Genomic DNA, 15,356 nt, shown 5'->3' with positions numbered 1-15,356 from the left:
ACTGCCACAAGTCCAGGCCGTCAAAGCCATGGGGGGTCTCCAGGCACTGCTGTGCCCTGGCGCCAGCCCCCATCTCCAGGGTACCCCACGCTCCGCCTGCCCTGTAGTGCCTAAGAAGCTGGCTCCAGAGAGTGTGGGTGACAACGACAGCTGCTGTTCATCAGGGGCTTCCTCTGTCAGCACTATACATCGGTCATTTCGTTTTCCTCTCACACTAATCCTGTGAGTAAGCTCAGTGAATACCTTTTCTGAGAACATAAAGATTCAGAGAGGTTGAGAAACTTGAGAAAATTGTAGGCAAGATCCGCCACTAGCAAAAAGATTACTATTCGCTTTAATGCAATGCAATCAATACTCGCTTCATTGTGGTAGTCTGGAACGGAACGCATAATGTCTCTGAGGTATGCCTGTACCCAAATCCAACGCATGGCCCCAAACTCCTCAAACTCCAGGCCCACTGGTTTATCGAAGTTCCTCTAGATCATCATTGGTGATGGCCTGTCTCCCTCCAGGCTGTTTACTTTCCCTAGTTTGCTTTCCCCTCTCACCACTCTCTACCTAAATCCTCTCATCTTTTTTGTTTGAGGAGAAATATTTAAATTAGAAAATGACAGAGAATAACGTAACAAACACCTGTGTACCTACCAGCTAACTTTATCAAACCTTAACCTTTTGCCATTCTTGTTTCAATTTTTAAAAGCTTTGTAAAATATTATATACATCATTCAAGCCACCTGTGTACCCCTCCCTCATCCCATTCCTCTACCCTCTTCCTCAGAGACCACCACTGAAACTTGGGGCTTTCACATTCATTTTCTGAAACGTGGTGGCTTAGCATCCTTCTGCATATTTTTATATTATATTAACTCACACAAATGGCTATATTCTTCAAACATTATATAGCTTTTTTTTTGCTTGTTTTCAAACTCTAGGTATCATTCCATAACTTGATATTTTGAGATTTATCAATGTTGATGCATATGTATGTCCCTGTATTCATTTTAGATACTGTATAGAATTCCACTCTACAGAGGTACCACACTCTATCCTTTCTACCGCAGGGGACACACAGATTGTTCCGACGGCACCTATTACAAGCAGTGCTGCACGTTTCCTTACAACCAGCTACACTTGAACTTTTTAAGATTTGCCCCCATTGTTTCAAAGTGATTACACCAATTTATACTCCCACCAGCAGCTTATGAGAATTCAAACTGTTCTACATCCTTGCCAATATTTGTATTGTCAGACTTCTAAGTTTTTGCTAATTTTATGGGTGTGAGGTAGCATCTCAACTTTAATTAGCATTTCTATGATTACTAGCGAGTTTGTGCATAAATATGCCTATGTATCTTAGCTATTAGAGTTTTCTCTTCTGTGTATTACCTGTTCATACCTTTGGATTATTTTTCTACTGAGGTTATAATTTTCTTATTGATTTGTGGGAGTTATTTGTAAAAAAAATCTTGAGACTACAAACTTCTGCAGACTAATCTGTTGTTATTTACATGACAAATGTCCTCTTCTAGTCTCTAGCTTGTCTTTCAACTTTGTTTATGGTATTTTTTGTTGAATAAAAATTTAAATTCTTAATTGCTTGGTAGTCCAGTGGTTTCTGGTTCAGCATTTTGACTGCTGTGGCCAGGGTTCAATTTGCCATCAGGGAATTCTTGATTCCTAGTTGATATTTCTCCTCTCTCTAGAATGTCAGCTCCACGAGGACAAGGATTTTGTTTTGTGCACTGCTCTGTCCTCAGCATCTGGAAGAGTGCCTGGCACATAACAGGCACTCTCAATGAATGAATAAATAAATGAAACAATGAATCAATGAAACAATGATTTAAATAAATGAATGCTATTTTGCTTGTGGTCAAGTTTATCAATATTGTCCACTGGGTTTTTTTTTTTTTTTTTTGTATATTATTTAAGAACTCTTTAACTACCTTGTAGCCATAAAAATATTTTTCTCCATTCTCTTTTAAGAGTATTATAGCTTTGCATTTCACACTTAGGTCTATAATCTACGTGAAACTGACTTCTGAATATGGTATGAAGTAGGGATCTATTTTATCCTATATGAACAATTGCCCTACCACTACTTATTGAATCGTCCCTTTTCCCACTGCTCTGTAATGCAACCTTTTTATAAATCAAGTTTTTATAAATGCACAGATCATACAGGCCTGTATAGTATGATCTACTTGTCTATCCTTACTCTAGTAACATACTACCTTACTTATGATGACTTTGTGATAAGTCTTGATAGCTGAGAGGGCAAGTTCATCTATTACTAATCCTTCAGGTCCCCAATTCAATATCTCTTCCTCATGGAAAAGGCTTTCATGATTCCCTGGGTTAGCCTGGGTCTCCCTTTATATGTTCCTATAGCACGTCATTTAATAATGTCTGCTGCTCTATCAGGCTGTAAGTTCCTCGAGGGCTAGAATACCGTTTCTTTTGCTTGCTGTCCTAGCTCCTCCACAAGCACAATGCCTGGTACGTAACAGGCACGCAATAAATATTTGGTGAATGGAAGCATGAGAAGGGAAAGGACAGTCTGTTTTGGAGAAAGACCTTTTCAGGCCACAGCAATACTGTTCGATGGCAAAGTCAGATCCAGGGAGGATTTCTATGCAGGAAGATATTGCTGGGGAGAGGCATAACCAAGAAAGCATACAGCTGTACCCGCAGCGAATGGCATGAGATCTGTTTGATAGGAAATGCGCAGTAAATGTCTGAAAAATGAATATTGGAATGAAACACACTCTCCATTCACTAATTATAATTTTTAAAAATAGGCAATATTTTTGAGGGCTCTGTGACAGGTATTTTACATGCATTATCTCATTAAATCCCCAAAACAACTCTATGAGCCAGGCGCTATTATTATTTCCATTTTACAGATGAAGGAACTGAGAGGCTCAGAGAAGTTGCTCAGTGTCACAAGCCAGTAAGTGAAGGAACTGGAATTTGAATCCAGGGGTCTCTGGCTCTGGGACCCGAGTCCTTCACCCTTAGGCTATCCTGGCTTCATGAAACAGAGACCAGCTAAAAAGTGACTCTCTTCAACGGGGGTGAGTTGCTATGTCTAAAATTACATTCTTTAGGACTTTATGTGCTTTTGAAGCATATTCAGCATATAACCATAATAAAGGAGCTTTTCCTATGAAACATATTACTAACTAGGGAATCAGGCCTTCGGTGAGGGAGAAATGAGTTAAGTCTGTGGTTTAATAAACCCTGCAGGTGATTCTGATGCACTGTTTTAAATGGTCACCCTTGGAATAGAGCTTCCCAGTCCTGTGTCACTTGGGCCTTGAATGGGTTACAGGTGTGATGGTCCCCTTGGCCCAGCTGGGAGGAGGCCAGAGCCTGCAGGCTAATCACAGGCAGTCTTGTCTTGACTCTACTTTTTGTTATATATTATTTTCTGAGTGTCAGTGTCGTGAAGTGGAAAAAGGCCAGTAAGTACTACCGCAGAAAATCCAGAAACTTATTTATTTAAAAAAAAAAATCTTATAATAATAATGCCAACATTATTTTAATAGCAAGAAATTATTTACTGTCTACAACATGCTAAGCAATTTACATGTATATATTTTTTTTTGTTCAAATCTTACAACCACCCTTTGAGTTAAATGTTATTATTATCGTCATTTTACAGATAGGGAAACAGGGCTTGGTGAAGCTGAGATCCTCAAGGTCATCCAGGTGGCATGTACACACAGGTCTTTCTAACCCTATGACACCTGTGCTTTTATAGGTCATGGTGAATACTGTTACTTCTAATGTTGAAAGTTTACTTTGTGCCAGGCATTATTTTAAGCACATTACATACTTCTTCAATTATTTCAACTCTTACTAGTCCCCTTTTACAAATGAGGAAACTGAGGCTCAGAGAAATTAAATAACTTTCCCTAGGGCAAAAGCTAATAAATCATAAACCAAGATTTGAACTCAAGAAGTTTGGCTCTTACAGCCATTATGGAAGTGGTTCCTCAAAAAATGAAAACTAGAACTACCATATGATCCAGAAGCAATTCCACTTCTGTGTATTTATTTGAAGAAAATGAAAACACTAACTCAGAAGGATACATGCACCCCCATCTTCACTGCTGCATTATTTATAAAAGCCAAGGAATGGAATCAACCTAAGTATCCATGATAGATGAATGTATAAAACATGATTAATGTACATATATATTATATATTACACACACAATGAAATATTATTTATCCATAAATAATGAATGAAATCTTGCCATTTGTGACAACATGGATGGAGCTCGAGAGCATTATGCTAAGCAAAATAAGTCAGACAGAGAAAGACAAATACGGTATGATCTCACTTACTGTAAACTCTAAAAAAACAACAGAAAAAACAAAACCAAAGCTTACACAGAAAACAGATTCGCGGTTGGTGAGGGAGTTGGGGGTGGGTAGGTGAAATGGGTGAAGGGGTTCAAAAGGTACAAACTTCCAGCTATAAAATAAATAAATCCTGGGAATATATTGTACAGCATGGTGACTATGGTTAATAACACTGTACTGCATATTTGAAAGTTGCTAAGACAGTAGATCTTAAAAGTTCTCATCATAAAACAATTTTATAATTGTTTATGGTGACAGATATTAACTGGACTTACTGTGCTGATCCTTTTGTAAATATATACAAAACTGATGTTGAATACCTTAAACTAATATAATGTTCTATGTCAATTATACTTCAATAAAAAAAAAGATGATAATAAAAACAACAAGAAAAAATAAGTCTGGCTCTAAACGCATGGTCTGAAGCACCAAGAAAGCCTCCCAGTCCATGAGGGATGGAGACAGAGATGCTTTGGTGATCATCTGGGGATAAAATTACTTAATGACGCCCACTGCTGCAGGACCGTGGGACGTGGGGAGGAGCTCTGGCTGGGCACTGCCATGGAGTTTGTTCTTTCCTTTCCTGTGTTTGCAGCTCACACCTGCTGCCCCAGAGCCTGGCAACGGTGCTTGCAGCACATAAGTCAGGCGCATGCAGAAATGCCATGCCCCTGAACAGGCTTTGGAGGACAGTTGCTTGTGGATTACATTCTTTTACGCACACATCATCACACTCTGGAGCCTCTTTCTGCGGTCTGTCTCCAGACCTCAGAGCCCTGAGTAAAGGGAGCCCAGCAGTGAGAGGGGAGAGGGCAGTGCCTCTTCCGGCAATAGTGACTGCCTTAAAGGACTAAGCATCTCCATTTGCCATTCTGGTCAGAAGCCTGGGCTCATGTGTGGGGAGGTTGGGATCCTGGACAAAATGAGAATAGCGTACACAATCAGTGCACTTTCTGGGATATAGACCGTCTTTCTACACACACACCAGCTGGAGTGGGGCGAGGAAAGAATGGCGTTGGGGAGGTGGGGTTGACATCTGATGGTCATACACGGGGAGAAAACAAACTTCCCCCTAGTTCTGAATTCATCTCTAATTTTACAGCCAGTATCCTGAGCATTACCCTAGGCCCTTCTATTGTTTATACTTGTTTTCCCACAACTCCCTCACACTGCCATTGATTGAACTCGTTACCATGCCTCCTCCTCAAATCGAAAGGTCTGAAATTTCTATCAAACAACAGGCCTCTTGGTGAGGGAGGGGTTAAGCTGCTGGCCACAGCTAGGGGAATCACTCCAGAAGCCCCTTCATACCAAGAACTGTAAGAACCTGTGGATTTCAGAGGACCCTATTACTTCTACTCTAATCTTGCGTTTACACGTATCAGATTGTTTGGAAGGGTCTGGGAGATGGGCGGGGCGAATGTAAAGCTGTGGCTGCTGGGGGTTCAAAATCATACAGAAGGTTCACCCTCCTAAACTTGTCCCCTACATTTCAGGAATGGGATAGGAAGACAGTGGCTATTCTGGAGTGACAGAAACCATGGTGACATGTCACAAAGTAGTGGCAGGCAGTGACTGGTACCCAAGCGAGCCTCTTCTAAACCAAATGTCAAGCTCTTTAAGGGGCAGGAACTATAACTTACCACTGTATTCTCAGTGTGCACAACAGCTCCTGGCACAAAATTTGTACTCAAGAAATATTTGATGAAATGTAGTACCGACATAGGCTACAACACAGAAGAACCCTGAAAACATGCTAAGTGAAAGAAAGCAGTCGCAAAGGACCACATATTACATGATTCCATTTATTTTAAATTTCTAGAACAGGCAAATTTATAGAGACAGAAAGTAAGTTATTGGTCACCTAGGGGTGGAGAGAATGAAGGTGTCAGGGAGTAATGGCTAAGGGGTGCAGGATTTATTTCTGGATTAATTAAAATGTTCTAAAATTTATTGTGGTGATTGATGTGAATATACTCTATAAATATATTAAAAGCCATTGAATTTTATCCTTTAAATAGGTGAGTTATATGATATCCCAAAAAGTTGTTAAAAAGGAGTATTTGATGAATATATAAATGAACAAATGAACATAGGATAGTTTCTGACTTTTGTCCTTAAGAGTTATTTAGAACCAGGGACTATTAGCACCATGCAAACTGCCAGACAAGGAGTACTGATTCACACATTCATTCACTGTGGAGACATTTATGGAGTGTCTAGCGTGTATTTAGGTACTGTGCTAAGTGACAGTGACCCAGCAGCAAACAAGACTGCCCTCATGGAGTACACAGACTCACACTCGTGGTTCCTTTTCTCTAATAATTCTTAAGGAATTTTTTAGTTAGAGACCATTGACGATTTTTATTATTCGGCTATATAGAAATTGTAGCTGATTTTTTATTTTGTCCAGTCTTTAAGTACATTGAGTCTCCCTTGCAAAAAAAAAAAAAAAAATGGGGGGCTGAATCTTCCTTAAAATGATCTGACCCCAAAGAGAAACTATCACTAGAAATATGATGCTAACTCCACTTGGCTGCTTTTAAATTACAAGAGATAATTTCCAACATTTTTTTTCAGCTAAAGGAAAAAAATCTAAATTTCCTTTGGATAGCAGATAAATTAAAATTATAATACCTGAACAGCAGCTTTTACCAGGCGCCAGTTGTCACTGGAAAGGTAAGTATCCACTGAACAATTAGGGGGGGGGAAAATCCTATAAAATTTTGGGTGTGTGATCACTAAACAGGTTTTGCACATGATCAGCAAAATTAGTTCACAAACTGTGAATTGCAAAACAGCTGCCCCAGTGTGAAGCTGCTGTCTGTTGCTGGCAGGAGTGGCTGGCTCATTTCGGGAGTGAGGTGATTCTTGGTGCAGTGTGGCCCATGCAGCTTTGGTTTCAATGGGTCAAACCAGCAAGTAGAAATGATGTCATGACATAGGGAGGCAGGTGTGTAAGGAGATTGAGAGCAAAGTCTCTGGGTTCAGGAGAGCCTGGCTTTAAGTCATGCCTCTGCTATTTATGAGCTATCAATAAGTTCAGGCAACATAACCCCTTTGAGCCTCAGTTTCCTTTTTTAAAAAACTGAAATACAGCATTATCCTCTTCAGCAAAATGGGAAGTAATAGTTTTTATAAGGATTAAGTTAGATAATTACAGTAAGTGAATTTAAATGAAATAATAAAAGTATATTCATTCCTTATAATTTAGGGTATCTGGGCATTTTAAAAAATTATTATTAAAACTTTACTTTTTTAGAGCAGTTTTAGGTTCACAGTGAAACTGAGGGGAAGGTACAGAGGTTTCCTATATACCCCTTGCTCCCACACATGCACAGCCTCCCCTATTATCGACAGTCTCTAACACAGTGGTACATTTGTTACAATCAATGAACCTACACTGACACATCATCACCCAAAGTTCATAGTTTACATTACGGTTCACTCTTGTTATTATACATTCTGAGTTTGGACAAATATATAACGGCATGTATGCTGTAATACAGGCATTCCTTGGGGATACTGCAGGTTCAGTTCCACCGCAATAAAGCAAATATTGTGATAAGCAAGTCGCACAAATTATTTGGTTTCCCAATGCATATAAAATTTATGTTTACGTTATACTGTAGTCTGATAAGTGTGCAACAGCCTTATGGCTAAAAAACATTGTACATATCTTAACTTAAAAATACTTTATTGATAAAAAACGCTAACCATCATCTGAGCCTTCAGCAAGTCATAATCTTGCTGGTGGAAGGTCTGGCCTTGAAGCTGATGGCTGCTGACTGGTCAGGGTGGCGTTTGCTGAAGGCCGGACGGCTGGGGCAATTTCTTAAAATGAGACAACAATGAAGTTTGCGGCATCGACTGACTCTTCTTTTCACGAACAATTTCTCTGTAGAATGCAGTGCTATTTGCTAGCATTTTATCTACACCAGAACTTTTTTCAAAACTGGGATCAATTCTCTCAAGCCCTACTGTTGCTTTATCAACTAAATTTATGCAATATTCTAAATCCTTTGTTGTCATTTCAACAATCTTCACGGCATCTTTGCCAGGAGTAGATTCCATCTCAAGAAACTACTTTCTTTGCTTAAGAAGCAACTCCCCATCTGTTAAAGTTTTACCATGAGACCGCAGCAATTCAGTCACATCTTCAGGCTCCACTTCTAATTCTAGTTTTCTTGCTACTTTCATCACATCTGCAGTTACTTCCTTCACTGAAGTCTTGAACTCCTCAAAGTCATCCATGAGGGTTGCAATCAACTTCTTCCAAACTCATTAATGTTGATACTTTGACCTCTTCGCATGAATCATGAATGTTCTTAATGGCATCTAGAATGGTGAATCCTTTCTAGAAGGTTTTCATTTTACATTACCCAGACCCATCAGAGGAATCACTATGTATGGTAGCTATAGCCTTATGAAATGTATTTCTTAAATGATAAGACTTGAAAGTTGAAATTACTCCTTGATCTATGAACTGCAGAATGGATGTTGTGTTAGCAGGCATGAAAATAACATAAATCTTGTTGCACATCTCCATTAGAGCTCTTGGGTGACCCGGTGCATTGTCAATGAGCAGTAATAATTTGAAAGAAATCTTTTTTTCTGAGCAGTAGGTTTCAACAGTGGGCTTAAAATATTTAGCAAACCATATTGTTAAAAGATGTGCTGTCATCCAGGTTTTGTTGTTCCATTTATAGAGCACAGAAAAACCAACTTTAGAATAATTCTTAAGAGCCCCGGGATTTTTAGAATGGTAAATGAGCATTGGCTTCAACTTAAAGCCACCAGTTGCGTTAGCCCCTAACAGGAGGGGCAGCCTGTCCTTTGAAACCAGGCATTGAGTTCTCTTCTCTAGCTGCGAAAGTCCCAGATGGCATCTTCTTCCAATAAAAGGCTGTTTCGTCCACATTGAAACTGTTGTTTAGTGCAGCCACCTTCATTAATTATCTAAGCTAGATTTTCTGGATAACTTGGCTGCAGCTTCTATGTCAGCATTTGCTACTTCACCTTGCACTTTTATGTTACAAGGACAGCTTCTTTCCTTAAACCTTATGAACCAGCAGCTTTTTCACCTCTCTAAGCCTTCATAGACTTGAAGAGAGGTAGGGCCTAGCTCTGGATTAGGTTTTGGCTTAAGGGAATTTTGTAGCTGACTTGATCTTCTATCAAGACTACTAAAACTTTCTTTATATCAGCAATAAGGCTGTTTTCCTTTCTCATCATTATTACATTCGCTGGAGAGTATCACTTTTAATTTCCTTCAAGAACTTTTCCTTTGCGTTCACAGCCTGGCTGTTTGATGCAGGAGGCCTAGCTTTCAGCCTATCTCAGCTTTCAACATGCCTTCCTCATTAAGCTTAATCATCTCTAGCTTTTGATTTAAAGCAAGAGGCGTGCTGCTCTTTCTTTCATGTGCGTACTTAGATGCCATTGTAGGGTTATTAATTGGCCTAATTTCAATACTGTTGTGTCTCAGGAATAGGGAGACCACAGGAGAGGGAGAGAGATGGGGGAATGACCAATAGGTAGAGCAGTCAGAACACACACATTTATTAAGCTGTCTTACACGGGCAGTTTGTAGTGTCCCAAAACAATTACGATAGTAACATCCCAGATCACTGGTCACGGATCACCATAACAAGTATAACAATCATGAAAGAATTTGAAATATTATGAGAATTAACTGGAATGTGACACAAAGAAACGAAGTGAGCAAATGCTGTCAGAAAAAATGGCATATAGACTTGCTCAACACAGGGTTGCTACAAATCTTCAGTTTGTAAAAAAGCAATTATCTGCAACAAGCAAGAAAGCGAAGCACGATAAAACGAGATATGCCTATAAAGAGTATTTCCCTCCAAATCCTCTGTTATGTGGCATTTTTCAAAAAACAAGATTTTTTGCCACACTTCCATTTGCCACCTTAGCTCAGGTTCTGTGTTAAATAAGTAAAAGTTAACCGAGGCATACATAGTACAACAACCTCATTTGGTTATAAAATGTGAATGACGGTGAAACCAAACGCAGTAATTAGGGGGTTCTAACTATTCCTGGTCCTCGAATAATCTTGAAAACCTTCTGTTAGCATAAATAACTCAATTTATTCCACCTCAGTTGGGTATTATCACCTTCATGCCTTTCCAGTCTCCAGCCTTAACCCTCTTCATCACAAGTTGCTGCCAACTCTTGCCTCTTCTTTTCTCAGAATATCCTCTAGGGGTTTTCATGCGTGTGTGTGCGTGTGTGTGCAAGCGTGCATGTGTGCGCATTCCTCTTCATATTGCCACCCCCAAATTCTATCTGCAGACCCTAAGGGCTCCCTGCAGAAACCACAAAGGATCGTTTGGCTTCCCTTGCTATGTCTTTGTGCAAATCCCAAATAGACATCTCTCCAAATGCCAGTTTCTTTCCTAATGGTTTTATTCTTCCCTAATGGTTTGTTTGTTTATCTGTATATATTTCAGGTTTCTCTAAGAAGCCCTGTCTCACACAGGGCTGAGTTGGTTTCAAGAGCTCAGGAGACGTACCTGGCTGCTTTCTGAGTAAGCTCCAGTGGGAAATCCGGGCACAGTAATTGCAGCAAACAGTGATATTCTTTCATGGTCAGCAAATCTGAAGTGGAAATGGAGAGAAACACATTAGGTCTCTGGCGTGTGAATTCACTACTTTCTTTTTGGTCATTTCATGGGTTTCAGATCTAGTCTCAGTGGAGCTGCTCTTTTAAAGGTAAGAGAGTTAAGGGTGTGCTAGCTACTGACCTTTAGGGGTGAGATTTTAAGATCTATTTATACAAAGCTTTTCCTGGGTGGGAGGCACCACCTGCAACATTTTGGCCAAAGGAGCTTCACTGGTTTTGAAAAATGGTGGGGTGAGAAGAGGAAACAAAAGGGGTACTTAGTTTGGTTTTCCTTGCATATAAAAATCTGCAAGAATGAGTCATTTCGAAGCTGGTTAAATCTGCTGAAATTCTCTGGCATGGTAACATTTACCACAACCTGCCCAAAGACCATCCACAGATTGTCTGGAAGCAGTACTAAGGCAATCACAGTCCTGCAATGTATGGAGAAGAATACAATATAGCAACCCACAGGCCTTATTACTCTGTCATCCAATATCGCTCAGGCTGGCTTCTTTTTGATGCCTGAATATAAATCTGGTCATCGTATTATAGGAAGCCAAGTCAGAGGTCCAAGGTATACAATAAAGGCAACCAAATGATTCCTGATACAAAGAAGCAGTGCTTTGGGAGAGCTGAGCCAGGATGAGGCTCTATGGCCCAGCAGAAAACCCAGGAGATAACTCTCAGGGAGGTTTATAGAATCCAAAGGGAGAGGAAATACATTGATGTTGAAATGTTTGGGTACTGCACGTACTATTCCAAAAGATTTTTTGATCAGTCAAGAAGCAGTGATGCCCAAGTATTCAACATACCAAAGCATTTCAAATATGGAAGGACAGGCTAATGACAAAGCAAGAGCAAGCAACCTGGAAGCCATCCTAACTGGGAGAACGAGCGAGAGAAGGGAATCCAAAGGCCATGGCCACATTTGAGGAATGAAGATGATGATCATAGGCACTTGGTTTCTTTGGACCTAAGTTAGCCCAAGCCACAGGAATCCAGATCTCCTGCCCCTGCTAGTTTGGTTGATGCTTTTCCAAGATAAAAACCCCAAATCCTCAGAGACAGGCCTGGGTTCCTACTACTTTGTCATCAAAGCTCAATTCAAGGTGGGGGCAGAGAGTTAAACTAACCACATTGCCAAAGTCAAGGACACCAAGGAACAGAATCAGCGTCAATGTAGGTCAAAGGATCAAGATGGCTTTTGTGGCCTTGGACTTGGCCACAATAGGGTGTGCACTTTCCTCTCCTCACTTCCCTGACCTCGGGCACAGCTTGCTAGGAGGTTTTACTCTTCAAGGGAAGGAGTGATAGTCACTCGTGGTCTCACAATTTGGGGTGAGGAACAGGAAAGACAAAGGGAAGGGAGAAAAGCCACTGAATCTAATGTGTTCCAACTTTAATCTCACTCCAGAACGCCCTATATAGAAAGAGGAGTGATTTCTGGCAGGAAGTAAATAAAGGAAAGTTCTACCTTTGAATCATCAGTGCTTTTCTAGGCTAAACTTTGGTGGGCTTATTTGATACCATTCTTGGGGAGGGGAGTCAAAGTGTTTTGTAGGAATTCACATCTATCCCCATAATTACCTATAAAATGTCCTTGGGAAGATAAACAGGGTGAAGGAAAGCGAGAAGCTGAGAGAGAGAGAGAGAGAGAGAGCGCGCGCGCTGCGAAACCCCCATATGTAGCCAAGAAAGACAATGCCCCTCAGCTCCCTTTAGGTTCTTGATAACTCATGTACTTCAATATTCCCAAAGAGAAGAATGATGTACAAAAAATCATTCTGTATTTCTCTAATGTCGCAACAAGTTCTCAGAAATATTAAATGCATGAGGAAAACAGAATATGTCCTATTCACCACTTCTAAAACTTTACTTTCCTAAATGTAAAGACTATAGTCTGATAAAGAGATGAATGAAAATCAGACAAATGAATAACTTTTACCACCTTAACTGTGGAAGGCAGTGGTTCTACTTCTATTAATATAGTGGTTAGATAACATTAAGGCCAGATGATTTGTCACTTGGAGACATTTCTTGGTTGTACAGTGAGTATTTAGGAGAATGGTGAGGGGTAAGACTTGTTCCAAAATCAGAACAATGATGAGCAAATGGGAGCTGTCTCCTTCCTGTCCCACAAACCAGGGTTCAAATCTTGCCTCTGCAATTTACCAGGTATGTAACCTTGGGAAAATTGCTCAATCTCTCTCTCTTAGTGTCTTGTCTGTAAAATGGAAATGATGACACTTACTTATCAGAGTTGAAGTCATGATGAAAAGAGATGACATTCTTAGCAGAATGTCTAGAACATAGTAACACCAAACAATGGGAGTTATTTGGTTTTTGTTTTTAAATCCTTGGAGCAAAGACAGGAGAGGAGAGGAGAGGAAGGTGTTTCTTGCTGAATTTAAATGCTTAAATGCCTTGAAGTGTTCTGCCCTGAAAATTCTGTCAGGCTGTCTGAGCCAAACCTGTTTTTGATACTCTTCTGCAGTGTTCACTCATTTGATATCACCATGTGCCTCCTTGGTTCCAGGCGCAGCATTACAGCTTGAACAAGCTGTCAGTCCACCTAGTTCCCAGTGGTGCACACTCAGGCATTAATTCAAAATGCTCCTGTCTACTTTGGGTCCCTGGGCTCTCAGAACTCTCCAAGATCTCAAAGGCCCTTCCAGGCGTCCCATGTCAGGTGATTGTTCAGGAGCAACAGTAACTAGACCGAGCAGTCACTGAGCTCTATACTCAGGCCTTGAATTAGCTCACTCAACTCTCACAACTACCTCATGAAGTAGACTCCACTATTCCCAGTCTCACTTCACAGACAAGGCTTAGAGGGATGAAATAATCTGGTGAGTGAGGAAAGAAGGGTCCAGAGCCTGGGGGACGGAAAGGGGACCCGACTTTCCAGAGCAAGACTCCAGGCTGGGAGGGAAAGAACGAGGACTGAGGGCTGGATGGGCTCAGTAATAATACTAGCAGCTAACATTTACTGAGCACTTACTGTGGGCCAGGCACTGTTCTCCCACGGGTCCACAAGTGTCAGCTCATGTAATCTTCATTATTATCCTCATTCCACAGACACAAACTCAGATGGTACATGCTTAGGATGGAGAAGTGGAATTCAAACTCAGGTGTCTGGCTCCAAAGTTTACCCAACTAACATTTTCAGCACCTTAATCTTATCAACCATAATGTGTGAAGGCTTAAGAGCCTTCTTCCCCTCCAAACAAACTACAGAAACCAAACAGCTCCAGGTGAACTGGATCAAGGAGACAATTCAAATGACTTGAGAATTTTTGCATGTGAGAAATGGAGTCTGCAAGGTTCTAATTACTCTCAACAGGGAAGACTGCAGCTCCAGCACCAGAGCCAGTGCTGGGCTGGAGGCAATGGGAGGGCGGAGGGTGAGTACACCTGTGCTGGTGGCCGCTCCACCATTTCTCATCCCTGCCCACTTGCCAGCCACTCTGCACCTTGGCAGGTGCAGGGAAGCTAAGTAGTGTGTACCAACAGATGCCTTCTCTGAAGGAATCCCCACAATTAGGAAAGCTACAGCCAGCAAGTCCTGAAAGTTCAAAGGCAAAAGACATTAAGATCAAAATCAGAATACTCTCCTCAAATTGGTGTTTCTCTTTTTGTGGGTGGTCAAAGCTGTTAAACTTTCTTACTCTAAACCTTGTTATTGTCCCATCGACTCTGCTTGGCTCTGGACCAGAGGGTTTTACACTCTTGATTCTATCATCTCCAGTGTAGTATTGTGGCTAATAGCATGGACTTCAGAGAGCCTGCCTGGGTCCAAATCTGAGCTTTGCCACTGACTTCAAATTACCTGACCTTTAAACTCTTAGTGTCTTGGTTTTCCCATCTATAAAATGGTGATAATGATAGTACCAACATCATACAGTTGTTTTGAATTAATGTGATGTACTTAGAACCATGGCCTGTCATAAGTGCTCTGTTGGTATTTGCTATTATTGTTTTAGAAATAAGGTCAGGTTTCTTTAAGGTTAATTACTTTCTCAAGAAACAACTAATGAGAGGAGGGAGGAAGGAGATTCAGACCTAAGCGTGCCTAGCTCCAAAGGTCCTGTAAGCGGAGTCCAGTTGGTTAGTGGAGGCCTTGAATTCTGAAGACAGGGTTGTTCATGTCAGGTGATTGACAGACTTAATAGCTAAGTGAAACATACGGATACGCTCCACATTAAACAGGGCAGAGTAGCTGGGCAGGGCAGTCGCACTAGTTCAGAGCCCAGGCTTTGCAATCAGGCAACCTGGCTCCACTACTTCACACCTAGTATGCCTTGGACAAGTTATACAACTTTTCTGAACCTTGGTTTCTCATCTTAAAAGTGTG

At 40.8% G+C, this 15,356-nt stretch overlaps 1 protein-coding gene across 5 annotated transcripts in view; it reads right to left on the bottom strand.

The window, feature by feature from the left end:
- The window catches only part of CUNH11orf49 (chromosome unknown C11orf49 homolog), a 144,565-nt gene that overhangs the window by 18,097 nt on the left and 111,112 nt on the right, over positions 1-15,356 (bottom strand). For all 5 annotated transcript variants that reach the window (XM_036220859.1, XM_036220856.1, XM_016146708.2 and 2 more), the window contains one exon: positions 10,911-10,995. In XM_036220859.1, coding sequence (XP_036076752.1) covers positions 10,911-10,995 — 85 coding nt within the window. The remainder of the gene's footprint in view (positions 1-10,910; positions 10,996-15,356) is intronic.

This window comes from Rousettus aegyptiacus, unplaced genomic scaffold (assembly GCF_014176215.1).
Source record: "Rousettus aegyptiacus isolate mRouAeg1 unplaced genomic scaffold, mRouAeg1.p scaffold_m13_p_5, whole genome shotgun sequence".
Taxonomy (NCBI): Eukaryota; Metazoa; Chordata; class Mammalia; order Chiroptera; family Pteropodidae; genus Rousettus; species Rousettus aegyptiacus.
The sequence above is the reverse complement of the archived record's forward strand: the minus strand, read 5'-3'. Positions and strand labels throughout refer to the sequence as shown.